Source organism: Pelobates fuscus, chromosome 4, assembly GCF_036172605.1.
Source record: "Pelobates fuscus isolate aPelFus1 chromosome 4, aPelFus1.pri, whole genome shotgun sequence".
Lineage (NCBI taxonomy): Eukaryota > Metazoa > Chordata > Amphibia > Anura > Pelobatidae > Pelobates > Pelobates fuscus.
In genome coordinates, this window is record NC_086320.1 from 132470396 (window position 1) to 132487413 (window position 17018).

Sequence of the window (17018 nt, forward strand, 5' to 3'; positions counted from 1 at the left end):
TGCATGCGCGGCAAGAGCCGTGTGCGCATTCAGTCAGTCCATAGGAAAGCATTCTCAATGCTTTCCTATGGATGCTGGCGTCTTCTCACTGTGAAAATCAAAGTGAGAAGCGCGGAAGCGCCTCTAGCGACTGTCAATGAGACAGCCACAAGAGGCTGGATTAACCCATATGTAAACATAGCAGTTTCTCTGAAACTGCTATGTTTACAGCAGGCAGGGTTAACCCTAGAGGGACCTCTCACCCAGACCACTTCATTAAGCTGAAGTGGTCTGGGTGCCTATAGTGGTCGTTTAAATGGAAAAATCAACCACCATACTTTTTGATTGACAATCGTAGGCTTTCTCAAAAGATAATAAGCTTTGAAATCTTAGAAGTAGCAGCCTTTCACCATAACCTCGGTAACTAGTTGAAGTGGTTTAGTCACACATATGATCATGTTTTGCAGCATTGTTCTTCTCATCTGACCAACCAACCCATAAGTATTTACTGATATATTTTCCCGAAGCACTGGTATCTTGTTGAAAATAAATGATTGATCTGAGCTACTGCAGGTATATCAACACAATATGACTCATGGGTAGTTAATAAAATGACATTAAGATAGTGTTTATATTGAGCTGTTCACAAATGGCAAATTAAGCTGTTTAATGTGTATTTGCACTTCAGTATGGCTTATATTTGTTTAGGTGTTATAATTAGCCAAATCTCTGTGTGTGTTCTTCTAATTTGCTGTTTACAACAAACTAAATTGTAACAAAATTCTCTTCATTCATTTTATTCAGACCAATTCTCTTCATTCATTGATGATTCAGACCAAGAGAATTGCACCTATTTACCCCATTTACCATAGCAAGTTTCTTTCTTTTTTTTTTTTTACTAGAAAAAGTTGATTGACATTACTATTACCATTTGATTATTCTTCACCTGCAATTTATATTAAGTTTTGAACCCAATGACTCTCACTGCAGCTCCTTTTGTAAATATCAGGGAACCATTGTGTTAAAATGTTTTAATTTGGTCAAAGGAAATTACAATTAATCGACCTTCAGCAAGTACTTAGTTGGCAATGAGAACTAGGTGAGATAGCTGGTGTATAATATATGAAGATGACACCCAAAATGTTTGTTAAGTACATACATTTCCTATAATTCTTAGGTATTGTTACCTTGGAATCATGGGAAACAGTGCTATTTACTAACGTGAGAATTCAAGGTTAGAGAAATTCTCGGTCAGAGAAATTCTCTAAGTCAGATATATGTTTATTTCGGATACTCTGGCCTTAAATTTGAAATTCTCTTTGAATTCACTTAGAATTGTCACTTTGGTAAGTAACCCTGCTTGAGTTTCAAGGTAAATTACCTGGAATAATTCTCACTCACTAGGTTAAACTTAGAAGACCTGCTCTTGTTACATCTCAATGCAGGATCAAAACAAGGGTTAAATGCCCTTTTTGACTCCTAACCACATCGATTCCCGATGTCAAAATAATAAGTACATTTTATTTCCGCATGTTTTGTGTAACAATGTCTATTAAATTCAATGAACCTGATCCTATTGCAAGGAGCATATGTCTGTGTATCATTATGTGGCTCTTTACATGATGATATTGCAGGTTATTATCTGTATCAATCATACTGCTGTGAAAAAAAACAACTACCAATCCAGAAAAAAATGAAGCCAGATTATAGATCATAAAGCATAATCTACTTCCTTTAAATATTCAATTAGGACTCTATGTTGCATTATTTCATTATAGTTTTTTTTTTTCTTTCTAAAAGGGTTTATTTATATTTTTTCTTTGTCTCTTGTAGATAGTAATCTTCTGCACAATGCTTTCTCTCCCTTTGCAATTTAGATATTCAGTAAAGCATGTTATAGGAAATAGGGGGGACATCACACTGACTGATTAGCTGCTTTTGCACATAGCTCATGCTGTTGGACTCCTAGACACAGAAGCAGCCAGTCAGCCAGGGCTGCTCTTAGGCTCCTTGTCACAGAGACAGCTCAGCCAGTCAGCCAGGGCTGCTGCTGCCTTTTTGTCAGACTTGCAGTAGCTAGGGGTGGGAGTGTGCATGAAGCTTCCTCTAAAAGACTCTGAGAGAGGGGAACAGAGCAAACAGTGATCAGCAGCTCAGCAATAAGCTATGGCATCTAACTTCAACGATATTGTAAAGCAAGGTTATGTCAAAATTCGGAGCAAGAAGCTTGGGGTGAGTCACCATCTTATGTTCATTCTATTCTGTTAAAATGTCACTGTGCCTGTTATCTTATGTCTCTAGCATAAGATTAGTGTTCTCCACTTCTCGTATTGGACGACTGCCTGTAGACTGTGTATTACAAAGCCCTGTGTACAGTGTGGGCTCTGTGATGCAGGATTGGACTCAGTGCTGTGGAACTGATGTGACCAGAAACAAGGGAGAATCATGCCTTGTTGTTTCATGCTAAGGGCTTTACATTAGGGAACTGGCTTCAGGTTTCACACTAGTTCTGTCCTGCAGTCCTAGTCACACAGCTGGTAGCTGCTATTTCATGCTGAAAAACTAGATGTCAGGTGATGATTACCTGGGGTTCAGGGGTAAGATATTCAGTCACCTTAGGGCAAGGTGCCCATCACTATTAAGTGCATCAGGTATAAAAAGATGATCAGAGTGGATCCCATAGGGATAACAATCTGAACTGCCATGTATTGTTATTGTATGCATACTTTTATCACAACTGCATTATCTGTTCTGATTTAAGACTAAAGAAATATCATAATAATAATAGGAATAATAATAATATTAACAAAAATAATAATATAAAAAAAGAAGGTGGGAAGACTTCTTATTAAGAAATAATGATTTCAACAATGAATACACAGTGCAAATTACTTAAGTGATCCATCAAAATGCTTTCCTCACTTAATTGCTTTGCATTTGATTGGCATAGTTGAAAAAGTAACCCAATTAAAAACATAGGTTTAGTGATGCTTAGGTAGTTATTAGGACTGTGTAACTGCATTGCAAAAATAATGTGAGGTGAAGGGAAGTGCATTATTTAAAAGATTTTTTTTACATCAGTCCCTAATAAAGAATATATATATAATGTTTTTTCATTGTGGATTGGTAGAAACAAAGATGCTCTAACACTGTATCCTGTACTCTCTGGGGAATGTTAGCAAAGGTTACTGCATGTATGTCTACTGCATCATATACAGAGTGCTACTACTGACTTTCTTATGATGTGTTCAGTGACTTAAGTGTAAATGGCAATAAAATGAAAATGTAATAAAAATGAATGCTAGGTAGTAATGTTTGCAATGGCTATCTTATCTTTGGCACATGGCTGAATTATTAAACATTTGACAGGGGCTGCAATACAAACACTAGCAGGCTTTAGGCTTAGTCTAGCACCTGTGTTATCTGGAGGACTTCTGTCAAATGATGAACCTTGTCCCAGGAAAGTCAGATAAGCCTGAGTCACTTCCTATTCCAACGTTCTTCTAGTAGCTTGCATCCCAGCAAGGAACTCAGTATCTCTTATCACCAAATAACTGCTTACACCATTGACATTGGGCATTTGTCATAATGCTGGAAATCCTATAGATTTATTGCTTATTTTTTATCATTTTAAATGTACATACATTTAATCTAGCTATGGTAAAAACAACACCGTGTGACAAATAGAAATGTTTGTTGAATGACAGTGACTTTTTATTGTAATGATACTTTTATAAATAATGGATAGCGCTTAGGCAGAGAACTGGAAAATGTTCTTTTGAAGATACTGTGCCAGTATCGATAGCTTGCGTAAATGTGTCATGTGAAGAGTAGCCAACAGGTAGCCCTCCAGCTGTTGTGACATTACGGCTCCTACGATGCTCTGGTAGTGTTTAGTGTAGCCGTGTGTTAGCAATCTGCATCACAAATACATAAAGGTGAACTACCTGTTTGCCCAGGTGCAGCCAAACTGTAATTTGTGATAACTCAAAAACTGACTTGTAGGATTTACACCATAAAGATATTATCGAAAATGATTTCCAACTCTACTGAACTGAAGAATTCTTTTCAGCTCTGCTATTCCGTCCAATATTTTCACCCCAATTGACATAGATACCTATTAAAATAAAAAAGCAGAATCAAAATATTTGTCTTTGAAGCACCTATAAAGGATATCCCTTTAATATTTGCATACTTTCTTAAATATATTTTAACACCTTACAGACCAGGGGTTAGGCAAATCCATTGCTTTCATTATGTGTCCATTGTCCAAATAATCTTTTAAGGGGTTAATCTTAATTAAGCATATAATTACAGTATTTGGTTGAATATGTATTCCTATTTGTATTTGTTAAGTGTTTTTGTTGCAACTGTTCTAACTCAGTTTTTGCCTTGTGCTATCTGTACTGTTTGTGCACGAATTACTAGTTACTGTAAAGAAAATCACTCTTTGTTGCATGCATAGGCTGCTTTCTATTGATGTGTAAAATAGATAGGTATAAGGCCAGCAGCATATGTGTAAACATTACAGATTACTATTAGTATGATAAACACTGCAGCTCAGTACAGCAATTTAAGCACGTTAAATAAAAATATCTGGATTATCAATACAAATAATGTTGCAACTGCATAGTATTCATTCAAGTCGAATAATTGCAGTATACAGAAGTAGCCCTGTTTCGTTTACAAAATGTTTTTGTTTTCTGCTTTATTTTCTGCATTAAATTAATTCAAAGGCCTGTGCAGTGCAAAATGATCTATGCATTAAATGTAACATATTAACATAACTAAATATAGAAAAAGGTCAGTTTGGGAGGACTGCGTCTCTAAGGCAACAGTTTTATATCTTATATCAGGAAAACGTAATGACGGTGTGAATGACAAAAGTGTCAATCATTTATTCTTAGATTCTATAAGCTGTAACTAACCTCAGACGGAATTTATACTATACTTTTTTTTCCCTAGTGCTACCTTGCTTATATAAAAAATCACTGAAAAGGGATTTAGAGGTAGACTGACCTTTTGCAACATACGGAACTGAAAATATAGAACAACATCTTGTGCAGTAGAATCAACTGTAGCGTGCACTCAAGGATGAGCTGATGGCAGACTGAAGTACCTTATTTAATCCACTGTGAGAAATCAGTGACTCACTGGTTTATTGTTATATATGGATGAGTTTCTTTCTTTTGATGCCTCTGTTAATCGAAAAAAATCATTGAGGTTACAGTGAAATGAGTTTGGCAATAAAACCATACCTGCTTTATATAGTGAATTTAACACTTTAATTATGCAATTTTTTTTTTTTTCTTCAGATAACTTAATATTGCCAATTTTGCTAGACTCATTATGTCTGCTTATCAGTAAATATCTAGCATAGTACTGTATGGCTTTTTTAATTCTGGAGAACAACATCTTTTTTTTCCCTCATATCTTTGTCTGCCTAAGAAAGGATTATGAGGATAGCACTCAACAAGATCCGAAAATCTGTTTACTAAACAGTGAATTGTTAAGAACTGACTTGCAAAATGTGAATTACAGTCGGAGACTTGAAAATAATAACATCATATCTTCTAATTTTATTATTAAACTTGCCTATTTTAACCTAAATGTTACAATTTGTCAACTTGCCAATTCCTTGCCAACTCCTTTTGAAGGAGTGGAGACATTAAATTTGTAGTATATTCGCAAGGTACATTTAATGCATGCACACTTGAACAGGATATTCTGTGAAAACTGTAGAAGCTGAAGTGTTAGTTATGTATAAATCAGTATGTAGCTTCAACCTGTTTAACAACAGTATGTGAATATACTGCCCCTCTTTACGTGTTACCCGTAGCTCTTGTCATTATAAAACCTCTGGTGCACTTACCCCTCATGCCTGTGGCCACGTGGCAGTATAGTAGCTCAGTGTCTCCACACAGGTTGCTTTCAATCTACTCTCACACTCCGTGTCATGGATTTCCAGGATTGCATCTTCTACCCCTTAATAACTTGCATCACAATGGACTAAGCTATGGTCTCCTTGAACATCTGGATAATGTCAGCAGTAGCTCTCCCTTCCACATACAATTTTGCCAGAAACATTAGAATATCTAGCCACGTGCTCTCTTACTAACCTCAGTATAGACGTTAAAGCTGAAGAGAAGAAAAACTATATGTGATGCACAGCAACCCTCTCTAGCTAGTGCCTTATGTTTTCCTGCACAAATTTATATATTCTACCATGTTATGCTTTACTGTAAGTCTCTGGGAAAATCAACATCTTCTGTGTACTAGTAACATTTACTGGAACCATCATTGCATGTCTGGTTAACGGACACTTCACTGCCCAAATGGGAAAACAATTAGAAATCACTGCTTAGTAGATATAGCCCCAGTAAATATATGCATGCATTTTCATGCATGCATCATGTGGAGGTAACAATTTGAAACTGCAGCCTTTACAAGCCCTCACCTTTTTTCTTGAAGAGACTTAGCATATCAGAGGCTTCTCATTGATATAAAAACATTATTCCATACCTACCAACATTCATCCACTAAAAGTCAGGACACATGGTGGAGTCCTTGGGGGCATTGCCAGTGACACGCTTTGTCTCACTAGCACCATAAAAGGGGTGGTCTCATCCAAAAATGGGGCAGACCAGGTGGCAGAGGAGAGGCAAGGCTGCCACCTGACAAGCAGCCTGGTTAGCCCTCAGCTTTTAGAACCATGCAGGGACCACTGCTGGACTGCTCCTTGCATAGTCCTGGCACCCCCTACACAGCACAAGTGAGTCTATTGATACGCTCATGCTGTGCTGCCTGGGGACATTACCCTGGTGTCCCAATATGCAGGACACCAGGTAACTAAAGCAGGACAGCACCCTGACAGTGGCACACTGTTATTCAGTTTCCATTAAACACAATTTTAGTTAACCTCAAAGCAACCATCTTGCCTTAGTTGGTGGAGGTATCCTGACAGTGCAAGTGTTTGTGGAAATGAGCTAAGCTACAGGCAGGCATGTTTTCATGAAAGATGGACCAGTGCTCATCCATCATTCTGTAGCAGAAGATGACATATATTTTCAGTGGTGGATTTTTGAGAAGAACTTTTGTACAGCTTATATTCAAAGGTCTTACAGGGTTCCTGACTTTGTCTGGATTTACTGGCCTACATATTTAAGTTGACTTACTCTCTTTAACATAGTTACAATCTGATCCAGGGTGTAGACCCAACAGCATGCATGCCCAACAGTATTATTTTTCTTAAACGACTCACCAGCCATACATGTGAAAGCTAAATTATTACACATTATTACACATAGCTAAAGAAATACAAGACCAGTTCACTCTGCACATTAGAGCGCTTTAGAGTGCTTACCGTTTTAAAGGAACTACATTTTATCTGCTCTTATATAAGTTTATAGTGTGTTTTTATGGATCTGAATATTAAAAGGTATTCCAAAAGATTGATGCCAACCTGAATGCACTAGGCTTGTCCTTTATCGCACAACTATGGTATAACTTATGCATAGATGACTAGATGGACATGCATCCAGATATTGAATAAGCTGTTATTAACGTAAATGCACATTGCATTGTGATTTTAGGAAAGCATATAATACTGCTCTATAATGAGTTGATATTGAAGAGATCTACGTATGTGAACAATCTGATTTTCAAGATCTTTTAATTTTCAGTCCCCAATTATGTTTAATTATTTTTCAATTGTTTTCTGTATTGAACTATAATTCGCGTATCTAGAAAGCTGTAACTCCTTTCATGCATCACTATATTTGCTCTTCCTCTGTGGAGCCATATAGGTAAAATTTTACAATACTGTTTTTGGTAAACTCTGGTCCAGCAATTGTTAAATATAATTCTTTATATGTACGTTTAACTGGAAGCTGTGTATATGTTTTATATGCTTCTGTTATCTTCTGGCAGCTGCAAGCCGTGTTCTCCAACAGTAATTTGCTCTGCTCAGAGTACAAAATATTTTTTATGCTTGTTATGGTCACTGCAGATTAATGTGTGTTTAGACTGTCTAGCTAAATTTTGTTTACTTTATGTGAATTATTTAATATGGTTTAATGATGCGTCAACGTGTGCTGTATTTTATCTCTATGCTTATAATGTGACAACATAGAACAGAATTGACTTTGGTGGGATTACTGTTGTCAGCATCCCTAGCTTTAACCCGTCTTGCTCTACTGTAAATGTTAAGCCTTCTCTATTGCTTTTCATGCTTCCTAAAAACTCCATAATCTCGACTGGCTTGGCTGTTGACCTAGCCAAAGTCCCAATCTCATTACAAATCTTGCACTTAGATCCTTGCATATTGTGATTCATTCTTCTCTCTTTAAGATGTAAAATTTCCACACTGAAAACCTTGCTAGTCTTCTTCAAAATTATTTCATGAAAAAGTATATATTATTTATTATAAATATATTTTTTAATCCGAGTATTGCATATAAATATATATTTAAAGGAACTCTCCTGCATTAGAAATAATTACACTTATTTGTAATACTGGAGTGCCCCAATATTTAATTAGATTTTGACCCCTCCCTCTCCCCTTCCAGCTTTTTACTTAACTGTAATTGCTATGCCCCTGGGATGTCCTCTCTAGCAATGGAGTTCTATGGCACATGTGTACCAGTGGCCACGCTGAACAAATAGAATGGTTCAAAAAATTTTAAATCAATTTTATGAAATAAGACAAAACGCTGAAGTTTTCTAAGGACTTGGAATGTCCCTTTAAAAGCATATAACTTAAGAAAGACACAACACACATTAGAAAGAAAATGTTATTTTAATAATACATTTAACATAAATAATTATATCCAACTTCTTTGCTGTACTCTAGTTACAAGCTATAATTTATTGGTAAACATATAATTGGATACAAACTTTGAAAGGTTTTGTTAATTTGACACTCACAGTCAGTGGTGTCTAGAGCAGGGAATAGGCAACCTTCAGCACTGATGTTGGAGACTACATCTCCCATAATACTTTTACAGCCATAATGTAATTAATTTAATTTTAATTTGGCTTCTATGCCAATCAGGTGTGTTGCTAGGTGGCAAAAAAACTGAAAAAATAAGCAACAAAAAAAAAAAAACAGGACCCTCAACCCCAGAGTAAATGTTATGACTCATCCCACATATATTGATTTATAGTGATGTCCCGAACGGTTCGCTGGTGGCGAACATATTCTTTGTTCGGTTCGTCCCCTATTCGTCATCATTGAGTAAACTTTGACCCTGTACCTCACAGTCAGCAGACACATTCCAGCCAATCAGCAGCAGACCCTCTCTCCCAGACCCTCCCACCTCCTAGACAGCATACAATTTAGATTAAATCTGAAGCTGCATTCTTTTTTTTGTGTTTGTGTTTATTATACATTATCCTCCATAGCCAGTGACCTGTGTTTATTATACATTATCCCCCCATAGCCAGTAACCTGTGTTTATTATACATTATCCCCCCATAGCCAGTAACCTGTGTTTATTATACATTATCCCCCATAGCCAGTAACCTGTGTTTATTATACATTATCCTACCATAGCCAGTAACCTGTGTTTATTATACATTATCCCCCATAGCCAGTAACCTGTGTTTATTATACATTATCCTACCATAGCCAGTAACCTGTGTTTATTATACATTATCCTCCCCATATCCAGTAACCTGTGTTTATTATACATTATCCTCCCATAGCCAGTAACCTGTGTTTATTATACACTATCCCCCCATAGCCAGTAACCTGTGCTTATTATACATTATCTCCCCAATAGCCAGTAACCTGTGTTTATTATACATTAGCCCCCCACAACCAGTAACCTATGTTTATTATACATTACCCCCCCCACAACCAGTAACCTGTGTTTATTATACATTATCCCCCCATAGCCAGTAACCTGTGTTTATTATACATTATCCTCCCATAGCCAGTAACCTGTGTTTATTATACATTATCCCTCCATAGCCAGCAACCTGTGTTTATTATACATTATCCCCCCATAGCCAGTAACCTGTGTTTATTATACATTATCCCCCCATAGCCAGTAACCTTTGTTTATTATACATTATCCCTCCCATAGCCAGTAACCTGTGTTTATTATACATAATCCCTCCCATAGCCAGTAACCTGTGTTTATTATACATTATCCCCCATAGCCAGTAACCTGTGTTTATTATACATTATCCTCCCATAGCCAGTAACCTGTGCTTATTATACATTATCCCCCCCATAGCCAGTAACCTGTGTTTATTATACATTATCCTCCCATAGCCAGTAACCTGTGTTTATTATACATTATCCCCCCATAGCCAGTAACCGGTGCTTATTATACATTATCCTCCCATAGCCAGTAACCTGTGTTTATTATACATTATCCCTCCCATAGCCAGTAACCTGTGTTTATTATACATGATCCCCCTTCCATAGCCAGTAACCTGTGTTTATTATACATTATCCCCCATAGTCATTTATCGTTGGACCTAGGCAGCATGATGTCTTAGGCCGGCCCAGAGAGTGAGTGAGTGAATAATATAATATATATGTTCAGAAACATATTAGTAATATATGTAAATTGGGTTCATGCAAAGAGGGTGAAAAGGTATTAAAGAAAAAGACACTTATTGCATCAAATTTACAAAGCCAAACTTTTAAATGCTTTCCTCATTTCTTTCTCGGGATGAGGAATATATCGGTTGTAGACTGAGGATTTCCATCTGCCCAATCTTTTAATAATATGCACTGGAGTGTCAGTGTTGAAGGAGACCGAAGCTGCCCCTATTCTAAATGAAAGACCCGAGACATGGATACAACCCAATCTTAGGAGTAGTGTTCTGATGTAGAAGATGAATTTAGCCGTAGTCAGAGGGATTCAGTGAGAGTAGTGGTGAAATGTGTGTGGCATGACTGAGTGTGGGTAAGTAAGAGTGAAGTATTTTAACTGGGCACTAGTTCTAGGTGGGATAAAGTGGTATAGTGGATGGATGAGTAGTTTGGTTCATTTTAGAGGTTTGGAGAGAAAGTATATAGTGATCATGAATTTTAGCGATTTTCAATATTTTTAAGGTGGTTTCAAACAAACATAAAATGCTAAATAAAATTTGTGGGAATATAGAATTGTCGTGTACAGTAAATCAGAGAGGGCTCAGAATATCGAACCATCGATCGGTAACCTGGATGAAGTAGGGGGTCTATCTGTTTTATTAAATACGCGGTAATATTCTTTTAATGTGATAGGACGTTAGGAAAGGTGTGTGATTGGGATAAGTGGTTGTGGCTGTATTTACCTTATCCTGGGACCGACCTGGCTCCTAAGTTTGAGCTGCGCGTGGCTCGATCACTCCTGCCTCCACACGAGCCGCATGCGGCTTGATCTCCTCTTCTGACTTAGCCGCGTGCACCGACCGCAGTGATCGGTCACGTGGCCCGTCTGGCACTAGGAGCACGGCTCGAGTCATGAGCTCGCTCTTAAAGGGGCAGTGTGAGCCAAAAGTTGATTCAGGCTCCCATTGCCCCACGTCATTCCAGCACCCCCACACACGAACGTTTTGCAGATGGGGAGTTTGCGGTTGTGCAAATGGACTGTTTGCGGTTGTTTGCGGTGCGTTAAACGGGGAGTTTGGTCTGTCACTGGGAAGCGGGCGTAACCTTTACACTACCTGATCGATACAACATCATACCTGATGTTTTAAAGCACGTTATTCCAAACAATTTAGGAATGTTAGGTGATGTATGCCCTTTATGGATTAAAACCAGACTCTGCATCAACTATGTAATTTTCCATGGGAGTTTTGCCATGGATCCCCCTCCGGCATGCCACAGTCCAGGTGTTAGTCCCCTTGAAACAACTTTTCCATCACTATTGTGGCCTGAAAGAGTCCCTGTGGGTTTTAAAATTCGCCTGCCTATTGAAGTCTATGGCGGTTCGCCAGGTTCGCCCGTTCGCGAACATTTGCGGAAGTTCACTGTTTGCGAACGGAAAATTTTATGTTTGCGACATCACTATTGATTTACGTTCCTCCTGTAACCAGCCGTATACTGTGCCCTAAATCTAACCCTAAACACTAATGTAATCTAGAAGCCAAATTGTGACACCAATTCTGTGAATGAATTCAGAGTATTACATGAGCCAATATTTATAAATTCCCCAATCCATGCTTTAGTAATCTTTCTCCCCACAGACATACTCTAACCTGGTTCTGTATAATTAATTCCAAATACGTTGCATTAAAGTGGCACTGTCTCAAATTATCTTACTGGATATGGCATTTATCTCTCAGAGGAGACTCAGGGCTATCAACTAAATGCTGCCAGTATTAGACAGGGGGATATCAGGACCCCACTCAGGGTTCCATTTTCTGTCAGTCACTCCCTAACAATACCTGATGCTGATTACACCATATATAATCATTTGCAACACTTTTTTAGGTGACAGTAATTCTTGTAGAAATTGATATTTTATAATGGATTGTTGGAGTACCAACATCAGATTTTACAGGTATCACATTGTTCATGTTTATGGCCTGTAGTATTATTTATTGTAGTTTTTCATTTTATTCGAATATCACGTTTATAAATGTGCTTTTCATTTGTTGTGACTGTCATTTCTTTGTTTCTAATTTCCACTACCTAAGTGGTCCTTACTATTTATATGGCATTTAGGCTTATATCTTTCACTGATGTGTATGGAGAGTAGTTGGGATTTGTGGGAATTTGTGCCAGGAGTTTTGTCAGGAGATGCCACAGAGTTCAGAAGCCTGTATCTCACCAGAGTTGACAACCTTGAGAACCATGTACATCAGGGGACTTTGACATCCTGCCTTACTGCATTTTCCCCAAAATTTCAAATGGACAAAGAGGGACACTTGAATTTTAAGGGTGTAAGTAAGGGTAAAGCCAGGTTGTGGTTGTTCTGAGAAATTATAGGTAACTTACTAATAACAATTTTTGCAACTAAAATGTGATTTAGAACAATGTATCTTATTTACACAAACTGATTTCTAAACACAGTATTGTATTTAAAAGAGTCATTTCTGTGAGTATCTGTAAATATGCTGTTGAGCTTTTTTAAACACTGACACACCAACAATATGCTCTTAGAAAAGTTGGACATCAGGATAGGAAAGAGGGTAGAGACAGTCAGCCCTAAATTGGGACTCTTGGCTCTTGGGAGGGATGTCACTGGTGCTTAGTGAGGTAGCAAACTAAGCATTCCTACACTCAGTATTCTCTGTCTTCCTACTTGTTGTCTTGTGCTAAAGAGATTTTGAGATGTGAGATGTGCATACCTGCCAATTTTGCCTGCCCACTATCTAGGAAGCAGATTGGAAGACAATAGAGCAAGCTAGCCAGAGTGGTGTGTCCACTCATGGAAAGAGCGGGTCTGCTTGTGAAAGAGGTGGGACCACCCCAAAAGTGTGACTTCCACACAAATACTCGAGTAAAATTCAGCTATTTCTATCAAATAGAGATCATCTGAATGGTTCAGCATTGCATTTTGACCTGCATGCACACTAGCCTCCTAATTCTTTAATATGTGAAAGCATTTGATTGGCTTAGATAGCGGATCTCAATGATCTCAACCAAGGAGAAGGGATGGCAGCTTGGAGACCTTTAAGATTGTGAGACATTTTTGGGGGGACATGACCCAAAAATGCAGGACTGTCTAGACAAAATTAAGACTGTTGGTACCTTTGGTGATGCCATATCCCAATGACATTTTTATTAAATGCCTCATAGAGTAGCCCAAAGAGGAGGACTGTGTAAGGGACAGACAATTGAAATGGTAAATTCAAATTTACTCACTTCCTTCACTAGACCAAGAGACTAGACCACTTGCTGCATAGGAAGGCTGACAAGTATCACAAGATTCTTTAGAAATAAAGCATTGAGATTTGTTGCTGGTAAACTTTGTGATATCTTATTACTGTGACATTAATTGTTTTGAGTTTTGTCATGCACATAGCATATTACGGTGCGTTTTATTGCTGTTGAGCTCTCTACTATACTTCTGCAAATGTGATTTTGATGCAGGTTGTATTGTTTTGGGTTCTCTGAAGCACATGCACACATTACATGTGTTTGACAAAGCGGTGAGTTCATACTGTGAGTTATATTGCTATGGCTGTGCCAACTGGGGACCTACCATTTGCCCATTCTTGCATGGTTGTATTTAGCACTGATCAGTGTTGTGTTTGTGTGTTTGAATGTCAGCATATTTTGTATATATTATGTGTATTTGAATGTAGAGGTGTATTTTTGTGTAGTGTTGGCATTTTTTAATTCAGTTGTTTGTTTTTAAATGCTGCTGCCTTTTTAAAGCAATGGTGTTCTTCTGTAGTGTTTGCTTTTGAATGTAGGGTTATGTTTCTCTGTAGTGTTGGCATTTGAATGTGGGCATTCATTTGTGTGTAGTGTTGTTTTTTGAATGTAGGGATGTGTTTATATATAATATTGGTGTTTTAATACAGACGTGTGTTGACATGTAGTGTTGACATTTGAATGCAGGGGTGTATATGTGTGTAGTGTTGGTATTTGAATGCTGCAATATATATATATATATATATATATATATATATATACACATATACTGCTTCATGCACACACATCTATACACACATACACATACTGAGACACATACAAATACACTGACACACATGTAGATACACAGATATACATATACACACACACACACACACTGTTAGGAGGCTTTTTGGAGTCAAGGACTGGATTTCCAAGTTGCCTTCCCCTTCCGCTCTTCCTTCTCCTCCCACACGCTTCCATTTCTGTCATTTGAGAGGAAGTGATTGCCTCTCAATTCCTCCCAGCACTGGGTGTCGATAGGTAAGGGGCCAGTTCCACTGCTAATGCGTCACAGTGCATGAACAGGCCCATAATGACACATACTTATCGGGTGACCCTGATTGTATATGCCACTCGCAGCACCACCTCCGCATGCGAGCCTTGGTGCAGCTGCACTGGTAGTTCCACTACTGCACAGCACACATTACTGTGAGCTTTAACCGTGTTTTAATGGTATGAAACTTTGGGTTTTACTCACTTTACATTGTGTGGCTGCAGGGCACCTGTGGCTGCCTACCCTGCTTCTGTAAGAGACCTCAAAAGGGGAGGGGGGGGGCAAAGAGACAGACAAACAGGGGCTTGGTGGGGGAGACACCCAGAAGGGCTGGACACACACACACAAAGAGAGACAGAGGGACTGGATAAGGGCAAAATAGGCAAACAGGGGCTGGGGAGGGGGCAAAAGAGACAGACTGGGGAGTAAGACACAGAGAAGGGCTTTAGGGACACAAAGAGACACAGATAGACTAAGTGAGAAGGAGGCAAGTTGCTGGGGGGACGAGACACACAGAGGGTTTGGTAATGGTTTTTGTAATATTTCAAAGATTTTTGTAAAACTAAAGTAGTATTTCACATATCACTGAAACAGAACTCTAAACCTGCATATTATTTTCCTACAAAGATCAAAATTAATTATTTAGTTTTGTCAGCTTTCATAGAATATTCTATACTTTTTTCACACGGAACATAAACTATAGAATAAAAGGAAGCTATTCTTTGGGCTGATCGTATTTTGTCTTCAGTGAGAACTTTTAAATAAGTTACATTTCATGAAAATCACCTATATTCTATATGTGTATATATAAATATAATATGTTTATATTGCGTTTCAGTGCAGCTCCTATTGTTTTGCAGTTTCCATAGTATATAGGGCCTTCGTGCAACATTATTGATAGGGGTTTGTAAATGACTGAAAGGAAATGTGTTGAGATAATGTCCTTTTTAGCATTTTGTGGATTGCCAAGCATTTCTATCCCCTAGAGGAAATAAAATTCAGCAACTGAGGTAATTCTGCCACAATTATCATAATACCTATTGAATATGCTTTGTGTGTCAGATATGATCTATAAACCACCCTATATTTGAATAATATCCAATTCACCTTATCTGTAATATTCTAACTAGTGGTCTAGTGCAAACTACTTAGAATTTTTATGTATGGTAAGTGATAGGACTATACACTGTGTTTCTGAAGATTATATTTCGACTCATGATTAGTGACATTATCGTGTTAATTGTACAATGATGCAAAGTTGGGGACCAAGCTTAAGGTTATACTCTTAATAACGTAATGCATTTAATCTACAGGGATTTCTAGATAATGACCATGTTTCAAGCGTGCGTATTCTTTCACATTAGTCCAGTGTGATTAGAAGTATAATGAGCCAACTTGAGGGCTGTAAAAGCATTATCCTTAGGGGATTGATTCGTCAGCAGTGTCTTGCAGCAGTTTTTTGGCTATGAATAGTGTTCATCCCTAACACTGAGGAAAGGTGACAAAAGCAGACAAAAACAAAACATTTTCTTTACAAGTAGACATTCATTAAAACACTGCAACATTCCTTTTTCTCAACTCCTGAATGTCACAATGAGGAATCCCTGTTTAAAAATAAGAAAACACTAAAAATCATGTCTTGCATTGGACTCTCTGGTTGGGATAATATAACAAGACTCTAATACAGATCTTGGTAACTCAGATACAGATGTATAAATTCACATAAGAACAAACCAGCTAGGTGCATTTATGGGATAAAGAGTTGGCTGTCAACTGATTTCTCATGAATTTTCTTGAACCTTGTGTCACACATATTGCTTACTAGTCTACCAAGAGACTGTATAAACCCAGTCCAGCCTCTAATTTGTGTTGGATGAATGTAGCACTTTTATTGGAACTGGCATCACATTTAGTTGTTATGCCCTGCCTTGCCATGCATGTCTGCCTTTTCTAATTGTAGTGTTTTCTTTGTCTTCTTTTTTATATCTGGTTTATGGTCTATCCTTACTGCTCTTCCTCATTTCTTGTACTTGTTTTCCTCCCTATTTTCCTTTGTCCTTCTCTTTATGTCTAACAAAAAAAAAAAGAATTTAAACTTCTACCTCTCTGGGCATCCTACCATCTAACTGCTGAAATATATTCATTTCTTCTTGTTTGTGTCCTTCCTTCATTTTTATA

General features: G+C 37.8%; 1 protein-coding gene across 1 annotated transcript in view; it reads left to right on the forward strand.

The window, feature by feature from the left end:
* The first annotated feature begins 2120 nt into the window (after positions 1-2120).
* Positions 2121-17018, forward strand: part of DOK6 (docking protein 6) — a 520118-nt gene continuing 505220 nt past the window's right edge. Inside the window, exon 1 of the mRNA XM_063453051.1 lies at positions 2121-2211. Coding sequence (XP_063309121.1) covers positions 2146-2211 — 66 coding nt within the window. The 5' untranslated portion in view covers positions 2121-2145. The remainder of the gene's footprint in view (positions 2212-17018) is intronic.